At 52.6% G+C, this 21,628-nt stretch overlaps 1 protein-coding gene across 1 annotated transcript; it reads left to right on the top strand.

Annotated features, from left to right (window-relative positions):
• Nucleotides 1–1,866: 1,866 nt before the first annotated feature.
• On the top strand, nucleotides 1,867–20,552 carry LOC141730210 (olfactory receptor 14J1-like). Its single transcript, XM_074547639.1, has 3 exons — nucleotides 1,867–2,821; nucleotides 20,194–20,277; nucleotides 20,464–20,552. The coding sequence occupies exons 1-3, from the start codon at nucleotides 1,867–1,869 to the stop codon at nucleotides 20,550–20,552; spliced, it is 1,128 nt and encodes a 375-aa protein (XP_074403740.1).
• Nucleotides 20,553–21,628: the final 1,076 nt, after the last annotated feature.

The following is a 21,628-nucleotide window of genomic DNA, read 5'->3' on the forward strand; positions in this document are numbered from 1 at the left end:
CTGGCAGGGGCCGCCCCATGCTCTTGCCCTTGCCATTGCACATCCCCACATGCCAGTGCCCATCCTGGGAAGAGCCCTGAGCAAGAAGGGAGGGACAGGATCTGCCTGGCCAGGGGCTGGGGCTCAGGCCTTGGCCCTTTGCATTCCACAAACACATCCAGGTGTGCTCAGCACCAGAAGCACATTGGCCTTGTTTGTCCCCAGCTGTCATCACTGCCTCCAGTGTTCTGCTCTAACTGCAACCTGGGGACACTTTCCCAGTTGCGTTCCTCAGTGGGACCCATTAAAACTTTTAGAAACTTCAGAGTTTAAATTTAATTTTGAGTTCTTGAGAAGTTTTTTGAAGACATTCTCAGGGGCTGAGTCTGATGTAAACAACACCAAATCCCCTAGAGGCTCATTAAAGTCCTTGTGCTGTGTCTGTGCTGCTGAGCTTTAAAGGAACAGCTCTTCCCAGGAACAGCTCTCTCCCAGCCCAGCAGGGCTGAGGGCTCTGCCTGCAGGCACTGAGGGGACAGGAGCCAGGCAGAGACAGGCTGAAGGCAATCACGATTGGGAAGACATTGAGCTGAGACTTCACTTGGGGCAAGATCTTCACAGCCCTGTGCATGGTGAGTGTGTGGGTGCAGGGCAATGTCCCCTGTGCTCCTGGAGGGATCTCCTGAAGCCAGCACACCCCACAGCCTGGGGGATGTGTCAGGAGGACTCTCCCAGTTTCGCTGTGGCACAGGAGGAGCAGGAAGAGGAGGATGTGCTGCAGAGCGGGGCTGCCTTGGGCACCGTCCGAAGGACAGGGCAGGACAGCTCCTTCTGCCAGGGACGGCTGCAGGGGCTGAAGCTGAGGCTGCAGCCAGGGCTGCCCAGGGCTGTCCTGCAGAGCAGCTCCTGCAGCCCTCGGGGCTCTTGGCCAGCCCAGGGCATGTGCCACCTGCCAGGGGCAGCTCTCAGCCTGCCTGGCAACTCCCCATGGATGCTGCAGGGGAGAAGTTGGAGGTGGAAGGAGCCACTCTCATCAGGGCAGATTCCTCCTGCTCTGGAGATGGTGCTGCATGGCCAGGGCTGCTCTCAGCTTTCTCCTGAAGGGAAGGGAAAGGGGCTGTCAGCTTTGGCTGTGTCACTGAGACTTCTGCACTGTCACCCTGGGCATCAGCAGATGTGCTTTAGATCTCCCTCAGAAAGTGCCTGCTCAGCCTCCCCTCCCTACAGACAGCAGCAGCAGCACCTTGGTTTGAAGCATCTCTGTTTGTCTGCCCTGCCTTAAGGCCCTGGTGCCAGGGAGATGCCCCTGGGCAGTGCCCTGTGCTGGGAGGGGTCTGCAGGGCAGAGCTGAGCCCCCAGGGCTGGGCTGGGATCGGGCAGCACTGGCAGGGACAAAGTTTGGATAGAGAGAAACAGCTCCCACTAGGCATAACTCCAGGCAGCAGAGAGCTAGACCAACCCTTGGTATCCCTTCCTTTTCAGGTGCACAGGGAAAGAGAGAAGGATTTGGAGATAATTATTTTTAAACTGGAGTGTTCAAAAATTGCACAATATTGTTCAATCAAGTTATAAGTGCAATCACCCTAAAACAGAGAGAGGTGAAATGAGCAAAGGGCACCTGTGTGGGATGAGTAGGTCTGATTTCACTGGGGCACAGGGAGCCCTGGTTTCCCTCTTGGTTCCCTGGTGCTCTGGCAGAGAGCAATGCTGAAGATGAGCCAGCAGTCTAAACCTGAGCTCAGAGATAAAAATGTTCAGCAAAGTTCCCAAAAAAAGGAAGTAATTTTGAGGGGATTCATAATAAAAAAGGATAAATATAACACAATTCATTCTTTCTCAGCTTATCAGTGTCTTCTTTCAACAGCCCATGATGCCCAGAGTGAAGAAATGTCCAACAGCAGCTCCATCAGGCACTTCCTCCTGCTGGCATTGGCAGACACGCGGCAGCTGCAGCTCCTGCACTTCTGCCTCTTGCTGGGCATCTCCCTGGCTGCCCTCCTGGGCAACGGCCTCATCATCAGCGCCGTAGCCTGCAGCCACCACCTGCACACGCCCATGTTCTTCTTCCTGCTCAACCTGGCCCTCAGCGACCTGGGCATGATCTGCACCACTGTCCCCAAAGCCATGCACAATTCCCTCTGGCACACCAGGACCATCTCCTACTCAGGATGTGCTGCACAGGTATTTTTCTTTGTCTTTTTCATTGCATCAGAATTTGCATTTCTCACCATCATGTGCTACGACCGCTACATGTCCATCTGCAAACCCCTGCACTATGGGACCCTCCTGGGCAGCAGAGCTTGTGCCCACATGGCAGCAGCTGCCTGGGCCAGTGGCTTTCTCTTTGCTCTGCTGCACACAGCCAATACATTTTCCCTGCCCCTGTGCCATGGCAATGCCCTGGGCCAGTTCTTCTGTGAAGTTCCCCAGATCCTCAAACTCTCCTGCTCACATTCCAGCTTAAGGGAAGTTGGGCTTCTTGTGATCACTTTTTGTTTAGGTTTTGGTTGTTTTGTGTTCATGGTTTTTTCCTATGTGCAGATCTTCAGGGCTGTGCTGAGGATTCCCTCTGAGCAGGGACGGCACAAAGCCTTTTCCACCTGCCTCCCTCACCTGGCCGTGGTCTCCCTGTTCCTCAGCACTGACACATTTGCTCACCTGAAGTCCCCCTCCATCTCTTCCCCATCCCTGGATCTGGCAGTGTCAGTTCTGTACTCAGTGGTGCCTCCAGCCTTGAACCCCCTCATCTACAGCCTGAGGAACCAGCAACTCAAGGAATCTCTCAGGAAAGCTGTGACTGGCTGCTTTTCAGCCTTTTCATTGTCCCATAAGAGCCCTCACAGTGCTTTGCATTGGGAGCCACAAAGGAGCTGGAAACACACCCCTGCTTTGGCTCCTGCCATCTCTCAGAATTCTCTTTCCCTCAAGGGGCTTCAAGTGGGTCAGGTCCTGGGAAGGGACAGCAGGCCAGAGACCCAAATTAACCAAAGGGATATTCCAGACTGTATGGCACCAGTTCTGGTATAAAAGCTAAGGAAGGAGGAAGAATAAAGGGCATTTCCTATTCACAGTGTTTGTCTTCTTGATAAACCACTCCACCTGCTGAAGTTCTGCATCCTGGGAAGTGGCTGAACATCACTTGCTGACAGAAGAAGAGAATAAAATTATTGGGGTTTTCCTCATTGCTGGTGCCTGTAAAAACTTCCCCTTTTCCTATAGAAAACTGCCTTATCTCAGTCCACAATTTGTCTCCCATAACATTTTCTCTCCCCTGTGCAGCCAAGGAGGGGAGTGCTAGAGTGGCTTGGTAGGCACATGGATTCAGAAGAGGTAACCCACCAGAACAAGCTACAGAAGGCCTGCTTTCCTCTGTCAGCAGCTCTCAGTGCATATCATGAGAAGCCAAGTCTGCCCTTAAGTATATTTTAAATTGCTTTCTGCTTCTGATTCTGTTATAATAAAAGAAATGCTCTTATCCACCCCCTTCAATTTAATTATCCCTCCTGCTTGTGTGACCCAGACAAACTGTGTAAGAAGAGAGTCTCACATTGTATCTAGGTGAAATAAATGAATATGCAACCACTTTGTAAAAAAATTTATACTATTCTTATCACAGTAGGAATGAAGAGAAATGGGCAGAGTTTTGTGGCTGCCCCAGCTTTGGCATGGGCTCTGGGCCTGGAGCAGGAGCAGCTCTTGAGGGCCCCAAGGCCGGGGCTCTTGCGTTGCCCTGGGCAGATGGGACGGCAGCAGGGGCTGCAGAGCTCTCTGCACCGCAGGCAGAGGGGAGCAGGGCAGCCAGGGAGCCTCCTTTGGCCTTGGCCAAGCTCCTTCCCCCATGGCTGGGGCTGAGTTCTGTGGCAGCTGCAGCTGCTGCTATGCCCTTGCCAGGGGCTGAGGCTGTGGGGCAGTGGCCAGAGCAGCCTGGCCTGAGCAGAGCTGTGGGGCCAGAGACGGCTGGGCTGGGCTGGGGAGAGGCCCTTGGTGCTGCCCAGAGCTCAGGGCAGCTGGCAGAGCTTGCAGGGAGCTGGGCTGGGCTCAGAGAGCCTGGCCCAGAAACCATCAGTGTCCATCTCAGCCTGGCTGAGTGTGCAGGGGCAGGACTCAGGCCAGGCCTTGTGGGGCAGGGCCAGCGTCTGTGCAAGGCATTGCAAACAGGCAAGTGGCCCAGAGAGGAGGCTGCTCTGTGCCCTTGGATGCATGGACAGAGCAGGGAGGGGGCCCAGGACATTTGTCAGCGCCAGCCTCTGTCCCCATGTGTTGGCAGCCCTGGCTGCTGAGCCCAGCTTTGGCCTGGGCTGAGTTTGGCTGTGGCCCAGCTCCATCCTCCTGCGGGGCTCAGGGCCTGTTCCCGGCCATGGCCAGCCCTGGCTGCCTCTCTGCTGGCCCAGAGGCCGGCAGAGCCCAGGGCAGGGCTGTCTGTGCAGCCCCACAGGTGCCACGGGCTCTGCAGGAGCTGGCAGAGGCTGCCCAGCAGGGAGGCCATGGGGCACAGAATCCCAAGGCTGCTGTGGGCACCACGGCACAGGGGCCGTTCCCAGCCACAATGCTCCTGGCCTGGGCTGGGCCTGCACAGGGGCTGGGCCACCATGGCTGGGCCAGCACAGGGCCACAAAGGGGCCACGCAGCCACTGCCGGGGCTGACAGCAAGGCCAGGCACACACAAGCAATTGCTGAGCATGGCCTGCGCTGGCCAGGCCTGACTGTGCCAAAGGCAGAGCTCAGCTGCCCTTGGGGGCTGCAGCAACAGTCCAGAGCCCAAAGAGCCTCCATTGCTGTGCTGGAGACCAAGGCTGCAGGAGGGAAATGCAGGGCTGCTGTGGAATGGGGAGGGCATTGAATTCCAGCACACACCTCAGCTCTCTGATGATCCCAGCACCATGCTGGGCCCTGTTTCAGACTGGAACAGAGCAGATGTTGGTGGGACATGAGCCCTGCAGGGCTGTCAGGGACCTGCAGCTCTAAAGGTGCTCTGCTCTTCCTCAGGTGCTCTCGAAGAGATCCAACCCCAGCTGGGCACCTCAGGGCACAACTGGCACAACCTGTTCACAGGCACACAACTGATGTCTGCTTGGAAAGTGGCACAGGTGGTAATACCTGTTAGTTTCACAGAATCACAGAATCACAGAATTTCTAGGCTGGAAGAGACCTTTAAGATCATCGAGTCCAACCCATGTTCTAACACCTCAACTAGATCATGGCACCAAGTGCCACATCCAGTCTTCCTTTAAACACATCGAGGGATGGTGGCTCCATCACCTCCCTGAGTAGATGATTCCAGTATTTGACCACTCTTTCTGTGAAAAACTTCCTCCCTAATTCTAGCCTATATCTCCCTTGGCGCAGCTTGAGACTGTGTCCTCTTGTTCTGTCTTTTCTTGCCTAGAGAAAGAGACTGACCCCCAGCTCACCACAGCCATCCTTCAGGAAGTTGAAGAGGGTGATAAGGTCACCTCTGAGTCTCCTTTTCTCCAGGCTGAACAACCCCAGCTCCCTCAGTCTTTCTTCATATGGCTTGTGTTCCAAGCCCCTCACCAGCCTCGTTGCTCTCCTTTGGACACGCTCAAGCATCTGAATGTCCCTCCTAAAGTGAGGGGCCCAGAACTGGACACAATACTCAAGGTGTGGCCTCACCAGTGCCATGTACAGGGGAAGGATGACCTCCCTGCTGCTGCCGGCCACACTATTCCTGATGCTGGCCAGGATGCCTTTGGCCTTCCTGGCCACCTGTGCACACTGCTGGCTCATGTTCAGCTGACAGTCAACCAGCAACCCCAGGTCCCTTTCCACCTGAGCACTGTCCAGCCACACCGGCCCCAGCCTATAATGTTGCAGGGCATTATTGTGGCCAAAGTGCAGGACTTGGCACTTGGACTTATTGAACCTCATCCCATTAGATTCTGCCCATCCATCCAACCATTTCAAGTCCCTCTGCAAAGCCCTCCGTCCCTCTAACAGATCGACATATGCTCCCAGCTTAGTATCATCTGCAAATTTGCTAATGAAAGACTCTAATTTCATGACATACAAACAAATCTTTATTATCTGGGTCATTTGAGTACTTTTAAGAATTGGCAGAGTTTTCCCACCAGGAACAGGAATTTCCTCGAGGTGTACTGATGGCAGGAGGAAAAATACTGATCTTCCCTTCTCCGGGTGTCACCAATATTTGGTTTATTACTTCGTCGCCCTTTTCCTTCAGGTGTTTTCAGCTCTTCTGTTGAAATGGCCATGTCTAAGGAGATCTCTTCTTTTACAGCAGGTGGATCTATGTACTTCTACTGCTCTCTGATTTATTCCTCTAGATGCTCTCTGGTCATTCAAGGGCCTCTCAACTGACTGGCTTCATGCTTTGAGCTGGAAGAAATTGCCCAATATTTCTGAAGTTCAAATAAATATATAATAAATATCATCTTAATTGTGTTTTTATCTATCACAGAATTACCTTATGCCTTGTTTAAAACTGTTGCTGTACAGAAATCCCTTGGGGATGGGGGACATGTCAGAGGCTGCAGGGACATCACAGAGAGCTGTGATGGTTATTAAACTGTTCAAATGTCCAACTTGTGTTTGTTGGCAAGAAACCTTTCTGTGCCTCTGAGTGTCACCAGCCCCTGAGCCCAAAGAAGACAAACCTGATGAGTTGTGGCTCCCACTGCAGGGGCTGCACTTGGACCTTGGCTCTGCACAGGAGAGCTCTTCATCTCCTTTCTCTCTTTTCCTCCCACTGGGCATGGAGGGAGCTCCTGACTTCAGTGTGTGACTCATGTGTGCAAAGAGCAAATCTGGGCAGAACTGGGGCAGGAAGGGTTTGGGGGACCTTGGGATCTGTGCTGGGCACAGAAGGTGTTTTCCATTGCTCTGAGACTGTCGGCTGTGGAAACTGGATTCAATATCCAGCAGAGGAGTGACTTTTGCTTTTGATGGTGCTGAGCCTACCCTTGGCTTTGTTGGCTGACAAGAAATGAACATCCCTCTGTGTCTCGGGCAGCTCCTTCTCCAAGGAAAGCAGGTGGGAGTTGGAGCCAAGGAGCTGAAAGCTGCAGGTGCAGCCTGGGCTGGAGGGAGCTCAGATTTGCACAAGGCTGCTCTGAGTGCCAGGGCTTGGATGGGGAAAATGGTGGGGTGGGGGTAGGGACAGAGTCTGATTGATTGTCAGCACTGAAGGGTCTTGATTTTCATATCTATTCAAACTGCATGAGGAGGTACATGGATTCAGTGTCAATTGGAGATTGATGTTTACAGAGGAAACAAGAAAAACCTAAACAGGACCTAAAAAATCTTTTCTCACTGTCCTTTAAAATAGATCATATTCAGTTGAATGCACTTCTGAAATCTCTCTTATTAACCACACAAGATTTAGAAACTGAAGTCAAATTATCCCCAGAGGCTTCGCTTCTTAAGCTGTTCTGGATGTTAATGAGCCCTGGGGGCATTGAATTACTGCACTGAAGAGCTGAAGGCTGAACAAGCCTCTGGAGCCGTACTTAGATTCAGTGTCAATTGGAGATTGCACATATCAATGAATTAACAGGAAAAAAAAACTAAGGAGGACCTAAAAAAAATGTTTTGTGACTGTCTTTTTAAATATATTGCATTCACTTTAGATGTACTACTGAGATCTGTCCAATTAACCACAAGAGACTTGAAAATTAAAATCAAATTATTCCCAGAGGCTTGGCTTGTTAAGGTGTTCTGAATGGTAATGAGCACTGGGACACTGAATTCCTGCACTGAAGAGCTGAAGGCTGAACAAGCTTCTGGAGCAGGAAAATTCAGCAGCAGCCTCCAAGGTGCTGAGGATGTCAGCAGCCCCCACTGAGGCCATCCCTGCCCAGAGACCATGGGGGAATGGGCAAACAAGGAGAGCGTCCCTGGGGCTGGGGCAGCACAACTCAGAGGCAGCAGCGGCTCCAGCTGGGAAATGGAGTGTGGAATGTGGCTGGGAAAGCCCTGCCTGGGCTGTGCCAAGCAGGACAGACAAGCCCTGACCCCCACCCCCGAAACAATTCTATCAAACAAAGCGCCCTTGATGCCTCAGGCTCTCCCTGGCACAGCTCCCAGCACGGCACTCTGCCCTTGTGCCCGAGCCCTTCCCTGTCCTGGGGCTGGCCTGGAGCTTTTCCTGCAGCAGGACCTGCCCTGCTCATGGCACAGGAAAGGCAGTTCCTGCTGGAGCAGGAGGCTCTGCCTGCAATGGGCTCCAACAGCTCCAGCAAGGCCCTGTTTGCAAAGCCCCCAGTGGGAAATGAAGGAGGGGATCACGCTGCTTTTGGGGTGAATCGTGCTGAAACCAGCCTGACTCCTCCATCCCAAATTTCAGTTTCCTCAGAGGGAATTGAAGCTGTGGCAGAGCTGGAAAAATCCCCAGACAAAGGAACAACCAAGTGACACCACTGAGAGCTTCTGCAGAGCTGCTGAGCTGGCTCAGCCTGGGCACATCTGACTGACAGGGCAGCACCTCAGACTGGAAAAGCCACATCCCAAATATTAATGGCAGCATCTCCTGACATTTCCCTTCTTGGGGGAGGTGGGGATTCCTCCCTGCAGTGGGGACACCCCTCAAGGTCACTGCTCCTGGCTGAGCCAAAGGGACTTGCCCACAGTCAATGGTCTGCAGGACTGACATCAATCTCTGCTTAATTACAGATTTTGCTTTAATACAGTTGCTTTGAAATAATTTCTTAGTGCTCTATATAATATATTATACATCTCTTAAATCGTGGTTAAATATTTCTGATTTAGACTATTTTCTCTAATAATTACCATAATAGATAATACATATTTACATAAATATATCTGGTTTGCCATCCCTAATCCTGTGGGACAAATTCTACAAAGGTTTATTTCCCACTTTATAATTCTTTACACACAAACTCTTGAAAAGTCTGCAGCTGGGATTGGAAACAGCTGCTCCAATGTGGCTCTCCCAGAAGGAGTTTAGAAAGCCTGGACATCCTTGGGGGTATTTGGGGATCTGTGGGGCCTATTGGGGCTCCTTTCTGCACCTCGTGACCCAACAGGAACTTCTGTAATAAACTTTGACTGAAGCTTCCACTGTGCCCATGACAGAAACCCCTGTGAGTGTCTGGGACATCCCAGCTCTTTGGCAGCCTGGGGACTCCTGGGATGTCACCGTGGAGCCCCCGTGAGTGCCTGTGACAGATCGGTGCCTTTGCAGCCCAAGGTCCCCTGGGATGTCACTGCGGAATGGCTGTGACTGCCTCTGACCACAGGGCTCTTTACCATCCCCAGAAAGCCCTGGGAGGTCTCCATGGGGCCCCTGTCTGTGCCTGTGACATTCCAACTCTGGAACAGCCTGGAGACTTTTGGAAAGTCCCCAGGGAACCCCTCTGAGGGCCTATGAAAAATCTGATCCCAAACAGGCAACCATCACCAACTAGGCGTGTTGCTATGGTCAGTTTTCGTGGCAACCATCACCAGCCCCCTGTTGCTGTGGTCAGTTTCCATGGCAACCATCACCAGCCCCCTGTTGCTATGCTCAGTCCCTTGGCAGCTCCATGGAGACCCCATGCCAGGGGTGGTTGCCATGGACACCAGCTTAGGCCTGAAGCCACAGCCCGTTGCCATGCCAACCATTGGCAGCCCCATCCCCAGGCTCATGGGATCCCAGAACCACAGAATTGGCTGAGCTGGGAGGGACCCATCAGGATCCTCCAGTCCAACTGCTGGCCCTGCACAGGACACCCCAACAATGCCAGCCTGGGCCTGGCAGTGCTGTCCAAACGCTGCTGCAGCTCAGAGAGCCCTGGAGCTGGGACCCTTCCCTGGGGAGCCTGGGCAGGGCCCCAGCAGCCTCTGGGCAAAAACCTTTTCCTGACATCCAACCTGAGCCTGCCCCAACTCAGCTGCAGCCGTTCCCTCCACTCCTGTCCCTGGGCACCAGAGGGAAGAGGTTCCCACAGCCCCAGCCAGGGACCCGCTCCCAAGGCTCTTGCCATGGCCACCAGGGCTGGGACCAGCTGGGATGCTCGGTTTCCAGGGGCCAGTGTGCAGGAATGGGATTCCCCAATTTCCTGCCCCCGCTAAAACCGCGCTGCCCTTGCTGCCCTCCCACTTCCCATGGAAAGCACAAAAGGCAAAGATCCCAGGCTGGGATAAGAACAATTTACTGGGAACAACAATGAGATAAGGAACCAACAGAAACAGAAATGTTATTGATAACAGAAGGGATTAGAAAAACTGTTTACTGTTTATGTTAGAGAAAACTAATATATCAACAACAGACTCTTCCTGGCCATGCATTTCCCCTGCCTGGAAAGGCCACACTTCTCCTCAGGGAGAGAGAGAAGGGTCCCTTTCCTGCCCCTGGCAATGTTCTGAGATGCGAGTGAATGTATTGACATGGCCATGGCCACAGCTTCATGTTCTTCCATCCCACATCATGTCTTTGGCAAGGGCAGGAAAAGGGACAGGTGTCTTCACAGCATAGACCACAGAGAAACTGGATCACCAGGGATCTTCCCAATGTGGGTTCTCCCATGGGGGATGAAGCTGGAGTGGTGGATGAAGCTGCTCCTGCATTTGTGCTATTTGCAGGGATCCCTTACTGGTGGCTCTGTTGGTGTCTGGTCAAGTGAGAGCTGCTGGTGAAGCTTTTCCCACACTGGGGACACTCATAGGGCCTCTCCCCAGTGTGGATGCGCCGGTGGATGATGAGGGAGGAGTTGTGCTTGAAGCCCTTCCCGCACTCAGGGCAGAGGAAGGGCCTCTCCTCGGTGTGAATCCGCTCATGCAGGAGGAGATGGGAACTGGTCTGAAACCTCTTCCCACATGTGGCGCACTGGTAGGGCCTCTCCCCAGTGTGGATGTGCCGATGCTTGATGAGGGTGGAGTTGCGCTTGAAGCCCTTCCCGCACTCAGGGCAGAGGAAGGGCCTCTCCTCGGTGTGAATCCGCTGGTGGCGGAGGAGATTGGAGCTGGTCTGAAGCCTCATCCCACACTGGGTACACTCGTAGGGCTTCTCTCCAGTGTGGATGCGTTGGTGGGTCAAAAGGGCAGATCTGTAGCTGAAGGCCTTCCCACACTCCCCACACTCATAGGGCCATTCCCCTGTGTGCATGTGTTGGTGGCTGATCAGCTGCTGTCTCTGCCTAAAGCTCTTCCCACACTGCAAGCAGCTGTGGGGCTTCTCCCTATCATGAAGCTGCTCATGGAACACCAGCTCTGAACTCTGGCTGAAGCTCTGTCCACCTTCCTGGCTCAGGGTGGGTCTTTCTTCTTCAGAGCACCCTGGACTGGGTTTGGAGCGCCTCCTCATGGGGGATGTCCGAGGTTTTTCTTCCCTGTTGGATTCCTGTGTGTTAGAATCCCTCAAAACGGCCTCCTTCATGAGGTTCTGCCATGCAGATTTTTCCTCCCTGGTCTCTATCCTCAGTTCCTTCCCTGGGGAAGGAAGGACAAAGACAGGATGGGATTTGCCTTCATGCCACAGGGAAGGGGAAGGAGATCCCTCCAGTACATCCCTGGCAGGACGGGGTTGGCAGCAGGGGTGTCCTGCAGCAGTGGGCTGTGCTGGGCTGGGCTGGGAGATAGAGCAGGAGAGAGGGGGAAAGGGGCACTGACTTCCTCCTCACCTATCTGGGTATCCCAGGGATCCTTCCTCTTCCTCACAGCCTCCTTCTCCATCCAGTCAAGGTTTGGGAATGGGAAATCCCGTTCTGGGAAGAAAACAAAGGGTGCGCACATTGTCTTTTGTACTGGTTTGAAGGCAAACTTGGGGAGGGTCTAAACCAGAATTACAATTTAAAAGAAAACTAAGATCAAGGCAATGATATAGAAACACTGCCTTAAACTGACAGAGTCAGGATATAACCTTACACCCTTTTGTTCAGGGTGATGGCAGCAGTCCCAGTAAATGGTAGTTGCAGTCCTGTTGGAGTGATGAAGGTGATTCTGTTGAAGCAGTGATGCTGTAGAAGAGTCTGGTCTTCCTCTGGAGGTCCAGAGGTGGCTTTGGAGGTCTTGTCCTCTGGCAATCCAGTAGGCAAGCTGCTCCTGGAGTAGCAAAGTGTCAGCTTATATCCAGGTAGGAATGCTTGGATCCTCCCCCTGGGCGGAGCATTCCACAATGGGATGATGGAATTTTATCAGTCCTGCAGTGACACTCAATGGCCCATTCACAGAAGATATCTCCCCTGCAGAGCGTTATCAGGGCTGAATCATGGAAGAGATAAAGAACACTGCCGCACCTGTTTATAGCAGTTGATGGAGATGGGGATTGAAAACATGCATTTGGTTACATCTTGCATGGCAGCCTGAAACAGTGGGGTAATCCCTGCTCAGGGGGTGAACACCACCCCCCTTACCCAAACTGGCTCAGCTGTAAAACCCCCACCCTGGGAAGGGCACACACACAGGGGACAATATCACACTTACCCTGCCCCAGGGGAAGGCTCTTTTTCCTGTCATTCCCTTCCTGTCCCCCCTTTTCTATCCCATTTACTGTTCAATTAAATTCATTTTGGGTTTGGTCTCATTATCACCTCAACTGGGGCAGAGGAATCTCTCTAACACTTTTCTTAACCAGACTCACCAGACTGTGAAATTATTTTGGCCCAGTGAGTTTAGGCACTGTTCTCTGACCCCAAGTGCCTTTGACAACAGCATGGTTCCCTCCTCTGAGGAGGTTGTGGTTCTCTCTGGAGGAACTCTTTGAAATAGGGCTGCAGCATCCTCTGAGTGACTTATGGGAGAACCGATGAGGCAAATCGCCTTTGTGGGCCCGGAGTGTAAAGAAAATATTTTGTTGTCCTTCTATTACAGCGACCTGATGAAGGTCTTCAGGATGAGAGAAGTGGACAAGAATCTTGGTTCATGATCAGAAGGCTGGATTTATTGATATATGATATATAATACATTATAATTATACTAAAAGCAATAATGAGAAAAGTTGCAGAGGCTTGCTAAGCTAAGAATAGAAAGAAAAGAATGAATAACCAAGTTCTGTGTCCAGCAGAAAGCAAGGACCAACTCTCCCGTGAGTGGTCAGGAAATCCAAACACTCACAGAAGACCAATCACAGATGCTCCTGTTACATTCCACATCAGCAGATAATTGTTGTTTGCATTTTTCTTCTAGGGCCCCAGCTTCCCAGAAAGGACAAATCCCAAAAGAGAGGATTTTATGAAAAAAAATGTCTGCGACATCCTTCCTTGAAATGTTTTTTAAAATCACAGCAGGAAAGGGAGCAAATTATACCAGCGAGACTGACAAGGTTCATTCACCCCATGGTGAGGAACACAAGGCTGCTAAAAGTCCTACAAGAAGCTCAGCTCAAGTAGCTAAATTCCCAAATAACACCTGAATTCCCAGGCTTGAGTGCTTTGCGAAATGTGAGAATCATTTTTCTCTTCATTCCTGTCGCCTTTGTGACAGCTACAAAGAGTTTCCTTTCCTTTTAATGATATCTCTATTGGGCTGAATTTACACTTTTGTCAAAATGTGCTAGCAGCTGAGCTGGAGCTGTGCAGGAACCAGTGGAACTTGGAATTGCCACAAAATTGCTTGTACTGTCCGTTTATTATTGTTTGGGATTTGTTTGCATTTCCATCACATCTGACTTGTGGGAAAATCAAATATTCATCAAAGTGATTTATGCAGAGTCAAGTTTGATTTCTGCCAAATTATTTTGTCCAGTACCCATAGGATGCTTGAGGGGTCTCTGTGCCTCTCGCCTTGGGGGATGCTTGGCAGGGGTTTGGGGGGGTTGTCCCTGTCCCTGTCACCACAGGCCATTCCCCAGGGGGTCTCCATTATTCTCACCCAGAGAATGCCTGGGGGGTTTCCCTCCCACTCACCCCTGTGCCAGGGGATGCTCGGGGCTCTCTGTCCCCTCGCCCTGGGGGATGCTCGGGGGATCTCCATCCCTCTGGCCTCAGGCAATGCCTGTGCAGGGCTGGGGACCAGGGGCTCTGTGTCCCTCTCACCGCTGAGGGTGCTCGGGGCTGGGGGGGCTCTCCGACCTTCTCACACCTGGGGAGGCCGGGGGGGTCTCTGTCCCTCTCAGCCCTGCTGTGACCCCACCCAAACATCATCGGGGTCAGAGGGACAGAGACACCCCCAAAGCCCCAGAAGGGCTGAACCTGGGATTTGGTTTGGGGCTGAGGATTTAGGAAAAGGCTGGAATTGGGGCTGGGTTGGAGTTGGGGCTGAGATTTGGATTACAGCTGGGATTGGGGTTCAGGCTGGACATGGGATTGGCTTTAGGCCTGGGGTTGGGATTGGGTCTAGGGCTAGACAAGTCTGGCACTGGGATGAAATTAAATACAGAACTGTGAGTGTGTCTATACGTTGAGTGAGACTGAGACCAGGATCAGGGTCAGGTTTGGGACTGAGCTCACCCAGAGCGGGACAGGGGGGATGTTACGGTGGGAAGGTTTGGGGAAAATCCTTGTTGGGGGAAAAACAAGCTGTGAATGCTTTGGGTTGGGGATTCCTCCCACCCACGTCCATTTCTAGAAGTCACCTGATGTCCAAAAATCAAGAGGGAATCAAAAAAACCCACCAGGAATTTCCCATTTCCAGTCTCATTCCTCTTGGTTTATGGTTGGTCCCCCATCTCAGGGCTGCTGGGGATCCCATGGGTCCTGGGGATCCCTCCTCTCCAGGTTCCTGCTTTTGGATTTGGGAGGTTCTGGGGTCCCAAGGTCCCCCTCTCCAGCCTCCCCTCAGTCCAGCCACTTGGGGTTCCCCCTTCTTTCCACCACCCTGTTCTGGTTTAGGGCAAATCCGGTTGAAATCCTCCAAAAGGAGTTTCCTCTAGGATGCCAATTCAGCAGCCCCACCCTCAGCCAGTCCGGGAAAATATTTCCGGGGAGAAAAGTGGAAATAATCTTTATTCTACAGGCAAAGCATTCACCAGCACAAAAATTGAACAATATTAAGCAATAAAACCTCCTGCTGCTCCAAAATAGATGACAAACTCCGGAAGTCCCTCCTTGGGTTCTATCTCCGGGCACTCAGTGTCTTATCAGTGCCTTATCAGTCTCTTAGCAGTCTATTATCAGTCTCTTATCAGTCCATCCAGCGCTGGAAATGCCTCAGCACAGGTCCGTCCCAGTGGGCTTCAGGGAGGAGCTGCCAGTGGTGTGCTGGTTGTTCAGTCCAGAGCAGGTTTAAACAGCTCCAAAGAAAAAGAAAAACCACAGTCCAGGGAAATTCTCTGCCTCAGCGAGCTAAAAACTGACTAAAAGCAAAGGAGAGCTCTGTCCTGCTCTCTGTCCATCCAGCACCTGGAATGTAGAGGAGTGAGTGCAGTACCTGAAAACAAACTGCGGCTTCTTCCTCCTCCTCTTCGCACCCAGAACCAGCCTTAAAGGCGCAGAACTCATTTCTGGGCTAAACAGAACAATGGGAGTACGAGCATCATGAAGTCACCCCAGGACACCCCTGTCAGGGGGTCCCGTCCCCGCCTCATCTCCGGGCTGCCGGGGGTCCCCCAGCTCCGGTATCGCCCCTTTCCCTCTCCCCGCCCCGGGGGTCCCCCGTTCCACAGCCCCGGCTCTCACGGGGAGCCCCAAAACCAATGTCCCGCCCCGTCGCTACCGGGCCATCCTCACGTGGACCCCCCGGGACCCTCCCGAGGGGCGATCGCGGCTCCTCTCCCCCCGAAAAAGCTCCTCTTGGGGAGCCCGGAGATATCCGGGACTCGAGTCCGGGATCTGTCGGCTCCGAATACTCTCCAAAAAATCCTCCCGGAGACCCCTGGCTGGAGCCGGGGCGAGCTCGGCCTCCGCCCTCCCCTGCGGCTCGGGGCTGGGGGCGATGCTCCCGGGGCAGGGGGTGCTGCAGGCTCGGCGCGCGGGCGCTGCGAGCGCCGCGATTCTCCCGCTCCCGCTCCATCTCCTCCTCTTCCTCCCGCACTTCCTCCGCTCCCAGCCCGGACCCCCCTTTCCCACCGCTCTTCCCCGCGGCCCCGCAGCACCGGCTGCTGGGTGGGGGAGCCCCCGATCGACCCCAGGGCTGAGCAGGGGGCTCGGGGACCCCCGGGGCGGATCCGTCCCCCCGGCCCGAGCCCCGAATTCCGCTCCGGGGCCGCTGGGCTCTGCGGGGCCGCCTAGCAACCGGTGAGTCATCGGACAGAAAAGCTCTGGTTGGCTGGAAATTGTTTATCGCGTCTTCTGATTGGCTGGAATTGTAAAAGGCGCTACGCCCTGCGGGTGTTCTGGGGGCTGCGGAGTCCAGGCGGGAGCCTTTTCCCGTTTCTTTTTGTTCTCTGAGACCTCTTCCCGATTTCTTTCTCTCCCTTTCTCCTCCCCATTTCTTGTTCCGTTCAGTCCACGTTCAATAATCGTCGGTTGCTTTCCCACGCTCTCATTCGCTCCTTCACTGGGGCAGAGGCGTCTCTCCCTCGCGGGGTCGTACTCCATGGACAGGGTCCCTTCCCACCCCAGTCCTTCCAGGACTCGCTTCTATTTCCTCCCTCCCTCTGCTTCCAGAGGGGAAGGTGTTGGAAAATGTCCATCCACGCCACCTTTGCTGTGTGCTCTGGGAGCCCACAGAGCTGCTGGATCTTCTCCCCTTGGGAGAGAAGCTCCTTGGGAGGCACGGCAGGAGCAGCACCCTGGGAGCCTCGGGAATGCCCCTCTGGGATCCACGGCACACACTGCCAGGTCTGGAATTCCAGTTCTCAGCTATGAAAAGATTTTCCTGCCCTTGAGGGCAAAGCTGTCAAGAAGGAGCCAAAAGCCAGGTGGAGCAAGATCTTAAAGTGGCATTTCACTGCGAGCCTTCATAACTTCACCCATGGTTGTTGTAGCTCCTGAATTGGGAATTAAATCCGGGCAGGGTCTTTGGTGTGAGCTGCCCTGAGTCAAGGGAGACACTGAGAGAGAAACAGAGCAGGCAAAGAGAGGCAGGAGAGAAAGGAGGGCACAAACACAGTCAGCTGAGAAGGTGGCACTCTGAAAACAGACCAGAACTGACTGAAAAGGAATATTAACAGAAAGGAATAACTTTGCACCTTTTATTTACTATCAAAATACAATTTCTTCCCCTTCTCACAAACCTCTTGCCAGTGTCATTCAGCAGGGCTGTCAGAAAGTCCTTCATTCTGGGTGGATGTTCCAGGCTGCAGCCACAAGGAAAGAGGGAATGGGGATTTTCGTGCTCCTGGGGAGTTTGACATCCTCAGCTGAGGAGAGGAGGAGGCACCAGAAGAAAAGGGCAGCTGGGCTTCACCCTTCTACAGGAAAAACGGGGCGGGGAAATCCCTCATCCTGTCTGTAGCTGCTCCCACAGGGATGTGAGGGCTGATCCCAGAGCCCCAAGGGTCACAGTCAGGGCTGCCCTCAGGGAATGCTCGCCTGATATTGAGGGGCAGCGTGGGAGCACCTGGATCTTGGGGCACCCAGCTGCTCCCCATGTTTGGAGGTGCCTGAGGAGGGCTGGGACGATGCCAGGGACATCCTGCAGTGACAGCCCCTCTGTCCCGCTCTGGGTGAGCTCAGTCCCAAACCTGACCCTGATCCTGGTCTCAGTCTCACTCCATGTTTAGACACACTCACAGTTCTGTATTTAATCACATCCCAATTCCAAACTTGTCTAGCCTTAGACCCAATCCCAACCCCAGGCCTAAAGCCAATCCCATGTCTAGCCTTAACCCCAATCCCAGCTCTAATCCAAACCTCAGCCCCAACTCCAATCCCAGCTCCAATTCCAGCCCCTTCCTAAATCCTCAGCCCCAAACCAAATCCCAGGTTCAGCCCTTCTGGGGGTTTGGGGGTGTCTCTGTCCCTCTGACCCCGATGATGTTTGGGTGGGGTCACAGCAGGGCTGAGAGGGACAGAGACTGCCCCGATCTCCGCAGGGGTGAGAAGGTCGGAGAGCCCCCCCAGCCCCGAGCAGCCTCAGCGGTGAGAGGGACACAGAGCCCCTGGTCCCCAGCCCTGCACAGGCATTGCCTGAGGCCAGAGGGATGGAGACCCCCCGAGCATCCCCCAGGGTGAGGGGACAGAGACCCCTGAGCATCCCCTGGGCTGAGAGGGACAGAGACTGCCCTGAGCATCCCCTGGCACAGGGGTGAGAGGGAGGGAGAACCCCCAGGCATTCCCTGGGTGAAAATGATGGAGACACCCTGGGGAATGGCCTGGGGTGACAGGGACCAGGACAATCTCCTAGGGACTGGCCTGGGGTGACAGGGACAATGCCTCCAAACCCCTGCCAAGCATCCCCCTGGGTGAGAGGCACAGAGACCCCTCGAGCATCCCATAGGCACTGGACAAAATAATTTGGCAGAAATCAAACTTGACTCTGCATAAATCACTTTGATGAATATTTGATTTTCCCACAAGTCAGATGTGATGAAAGTGCAAACAAATCCCAAACATTAATAAACTGACAGTACAAGCAATTTTGTGGCAATTCCAAGTTCCACTGGTTCCTTCAAGGCTCCAGCTCAGCTGCTAGCACATTCTGAAAAAAGTGTAAATTTAGCCCAATAGAGATATCATTAAAAGGAAAGTAAACTCTTTGTAGCTGTCACAAAGGTGACAGGGATGAAGAGGAAAATGATTCTCACATTTTGCAAAGCACCGAAGCCTGGGAATTCAGGTGTTATTTGGGAATTTAGCTACTTGAGCTGAGCTTCTTGTAGGACTTTTAGCAGCCTTGTGTTCCTCACCATGGGGAGAATGAACCTTGTCAGTCTCGCTGGTATAATTTGCTCCCTTTCCTGCTGTGATTTTAAAAAACATTTCAAGGAAGGATGTCGCAGACATTTTTTCATAAAATCCTCTCTTTTAGGATTAGTCCTTTCTGGGAAGCTGGGTCTCAGAAGAAAAATGCAAACAATAATTATCTGCTGATGTGGAATGTAACAGGAGCATCTGTGATTGGTCTTCAGTGAGTGTTTGGATTTGCTGACCGCTCACGGGAGAGTTGGTCCTTGCTTTCTGCTGGACACAGAACTTGGTTATTCATTCTTTTCTTTTCTTTCTATTCTTAGCTTAGCAAGCCTCTGCAACTTTTCTCTTTATTCCTTTTAGTATAGTTATAATGTATTATATATCATATATCAATAAATCCAGCCTTCTGATCATGAACCAAGATTCTCGTCCACTTCTCTCATCCTGAAGACCTTCATCAGGTCGCTGTAATAGAAGGACAACAAAATATTTTCTTTACACTCCGGGCCCACAAAGGCGATTTGCCTCATCGGTTCCCCCATAATTCACTCAGAGGAAGCTGCAGCCCAGTTTCAAAGTGTTCCTCCAGAGAGAACCACAACCTCCTCAGAGGAGGGAACCATGCTGTTGTCAAAGGCACTTGGGGTCAGAGAACAGTGCCTAAACTCACTGGGCCAAAATAATTTCAGTCTGGTGAGTCTGGTTAAGAAAAGTGTTAGAGAGATTCCTCTGCCCCAATTAAGGTGATAATGAGACCAAACCCAAATGAATTTAATTGAACAGTAAATGGGATAGAAAAGGGGGGACAGGAAGGGAATGCCAGGAAAAAGAGCCCTCCCCTGGGGCAGGGTAAGTGTGAAATTGTCTCGTGTGTGTTTGCCCTTCCCAGGGTGGGGGTTTTACTGCTGAGCCAGTTTGGGTAAGGGGGGTGGTGTTCACCCCCTGAGCAGGGATTACCCCACTGTTTCAGGCTTCCATGCAAGATGTAACCAAATGCATGTTTTCAATCCCCACCTTCAGCAACTGTTATAAACAGGTGGGGCATTGTTCTTTATCTCTTCCATGATTCAGCCCTGATAACGCCCTGCAGGGGAGATATCTTCTGTGAATGGGCCATTGAGTGTCACTGTAGGACTGATAAAATTCCATCATCCCATTGTGGGATGCTCCGCCCATGGGGAGGATCCAAGCATTCCTACCTGGATATAAGCTGACACTTTGCTACACCAGGAGCAGCTTGCCTACTGGACTGCCAGAGGACAAGAGCTCCAAAACCACCAGTGGACCTCCAAAGGAAGACCAGACCCTTCTACAGGGTCACTGCTTCGACAGAATCACCTTCATCACTTCAACAGGACTGCAACCACCATTTACTGGGACTGCTGCCACCATCCTGAGCAACAGGGTGTCAGGTAATATCCTGATTCTGTCAGTTTACAGCAGCGTTTCTGTATCATTGCCTTGATCTTAGTTTTCTTTTAAATTGTAATTCTGGTTTAGACCCTCCCCAGGTTTGCCTGCAAACCAGTACAAAAGACAATGTGCGCACCCTTTGTTTTCTTCCCAGAACGGGATTTCCCATTCGCAGACCTTGATTGGACGGAGAAGGAGGCTGTGAGGAAGAGGAAGGAGCCCCGGGACACCCAGATAGGTGAGCAGGAAGTCAGTTCCTCTTTCCCCCTCTCTCCTGCTCTATCTCCCAGCCCAGCACAGCCCCCGGCTGCAGGACAACCCTGCTGCCAACTCCATCCTACCGGGGATGCAATGGGGGGATCTCCTTCCCCTTCCCTCTTGCATGGAGCCAAATCCCATCCTCTCCTTGTCCTTCCTCCCCCAGACGAGGAGATGAGCATGGAGACTAGAGAGGACAAATCCCCACGGAAGAACCTCCTGGAAGAGGCCGTTATGAGTGACTCCAGGGCATAGGAATCCAATGGGGAGGAAAATCCCCAGAGATTCCACAGGAGGAGGGGCTGCAAACCCAGCTCAGAGTGCTCTGAAGAAGAAAGACCCACCCTGAGCCAGGAAGGTGGGCAGAGCTTCAGCCAGCGCTCAGAGCTGGTGGCCCATGAGCAGCTTCATGATGGGGAGAAGCCCCACAAGGGCTTGCAGTGCAGGAAGAGCTTCAGGCAGAGCAACCACCTGATCAGCCACCAGATGATCCACACCGAGGAATGGCTCTATGAGTGTGGGGAGTGTGGGAAGGGCTTCAGATACAGATCCAACCTTGTGACCTGAAGCCCCAAACTGCCTTTCCAATCACCATTTTGCTAATGCACAAAACGTAATCTTGTTTTCAGTGGTACCTATAGGGCATTATTGATCAAAATGTTTAGGCAGCGCCACAAACTGAAAATCAATCCTAAACAGTCCTATCCCATTCCACGGTTAGCTACTCACGCGACCCCTAACGCTGGAGCCATATCCCATATCACCGGCGGGTGGTCTCACGGGGGTTCGCCCCATCCACATTCAGGAATTGCTGATGATGCTGTGCGCCAGGTTACTCATTAATCTGAAAGCAATCCTTTTGGATTCTTCTGTTTGAAGTTTGGTAAGCAGGGCAAACAGGAAAGAGAGATAGGGATAGGGGAATTGACGAACTAAGCATGTTCAGAGCCAACAATGTCAAACTGACCCTAAGAGCCTTGCCAAGCCATGGGGACCAAGCCAAGTACACCGGGAATTGACCATATTAGGATAGGAGTTCAAAAGTTTAAAGAGGAAGACTCATCGGGAGACCCCTGCCCGCAATGAAGGTAACCGGAACGGCCACCAAGATGATCCTCAAAAGAGATGTCTGCGCCCACGCTCCGCCTACACCATGCCTCTTATGAATATGCATGCAAAGACATGATTATGTATGTGATATGATGTAACCCTGCAACCAAAACTGTATAAAAAGCCTACTTCTGTTATGAGATATTTAGAAATCTCTTTTGTGATTTCTCCGACGCGTCGTAATAAAATACCTCCCGTCTATGCTGACTTAAACTGAGTCT

This window comes from Zonotrichia albicollis, chromosome 9 (assembly GCF_047830755.1).
Source record: "Zonotrichia albicollis isolate bZonAlb1 chromosome 9, bZonAlb1.hap1, whole genome shotgun sequence".
NCBI lineage: Eukaryota > Metazoa > Chordata > Aves > Passeriformes > Passerellidae > Zonotrichia > Zonotrichia albicollis.

Excerpts from the sequence above, each read along its gene's own strand:
- LOC141730210 (XM_074547639.1), top strand. The coding sequence starts at position 1,867 with ATGTCCAACAGCAGCTCCATCAGGCACTTCCTCCTGCTGGCATTGGCA. Across the intron at positions 2,822-20,193 it reads GTCCCATAAGAGCCCTCACA|AACGGGATTTCCCATTCGCA; the intron begins GTGCTTTGCATT and ends TTTTCTTCCCAG. Across the intron at positions 20,278-20,463 it reads GCCCCGGGACACCCAGATAG|ACGAGGAGATGAGCATGGAG; the intron begins GTGAGCAGGAAG and ends TTCCTCCCCCAG.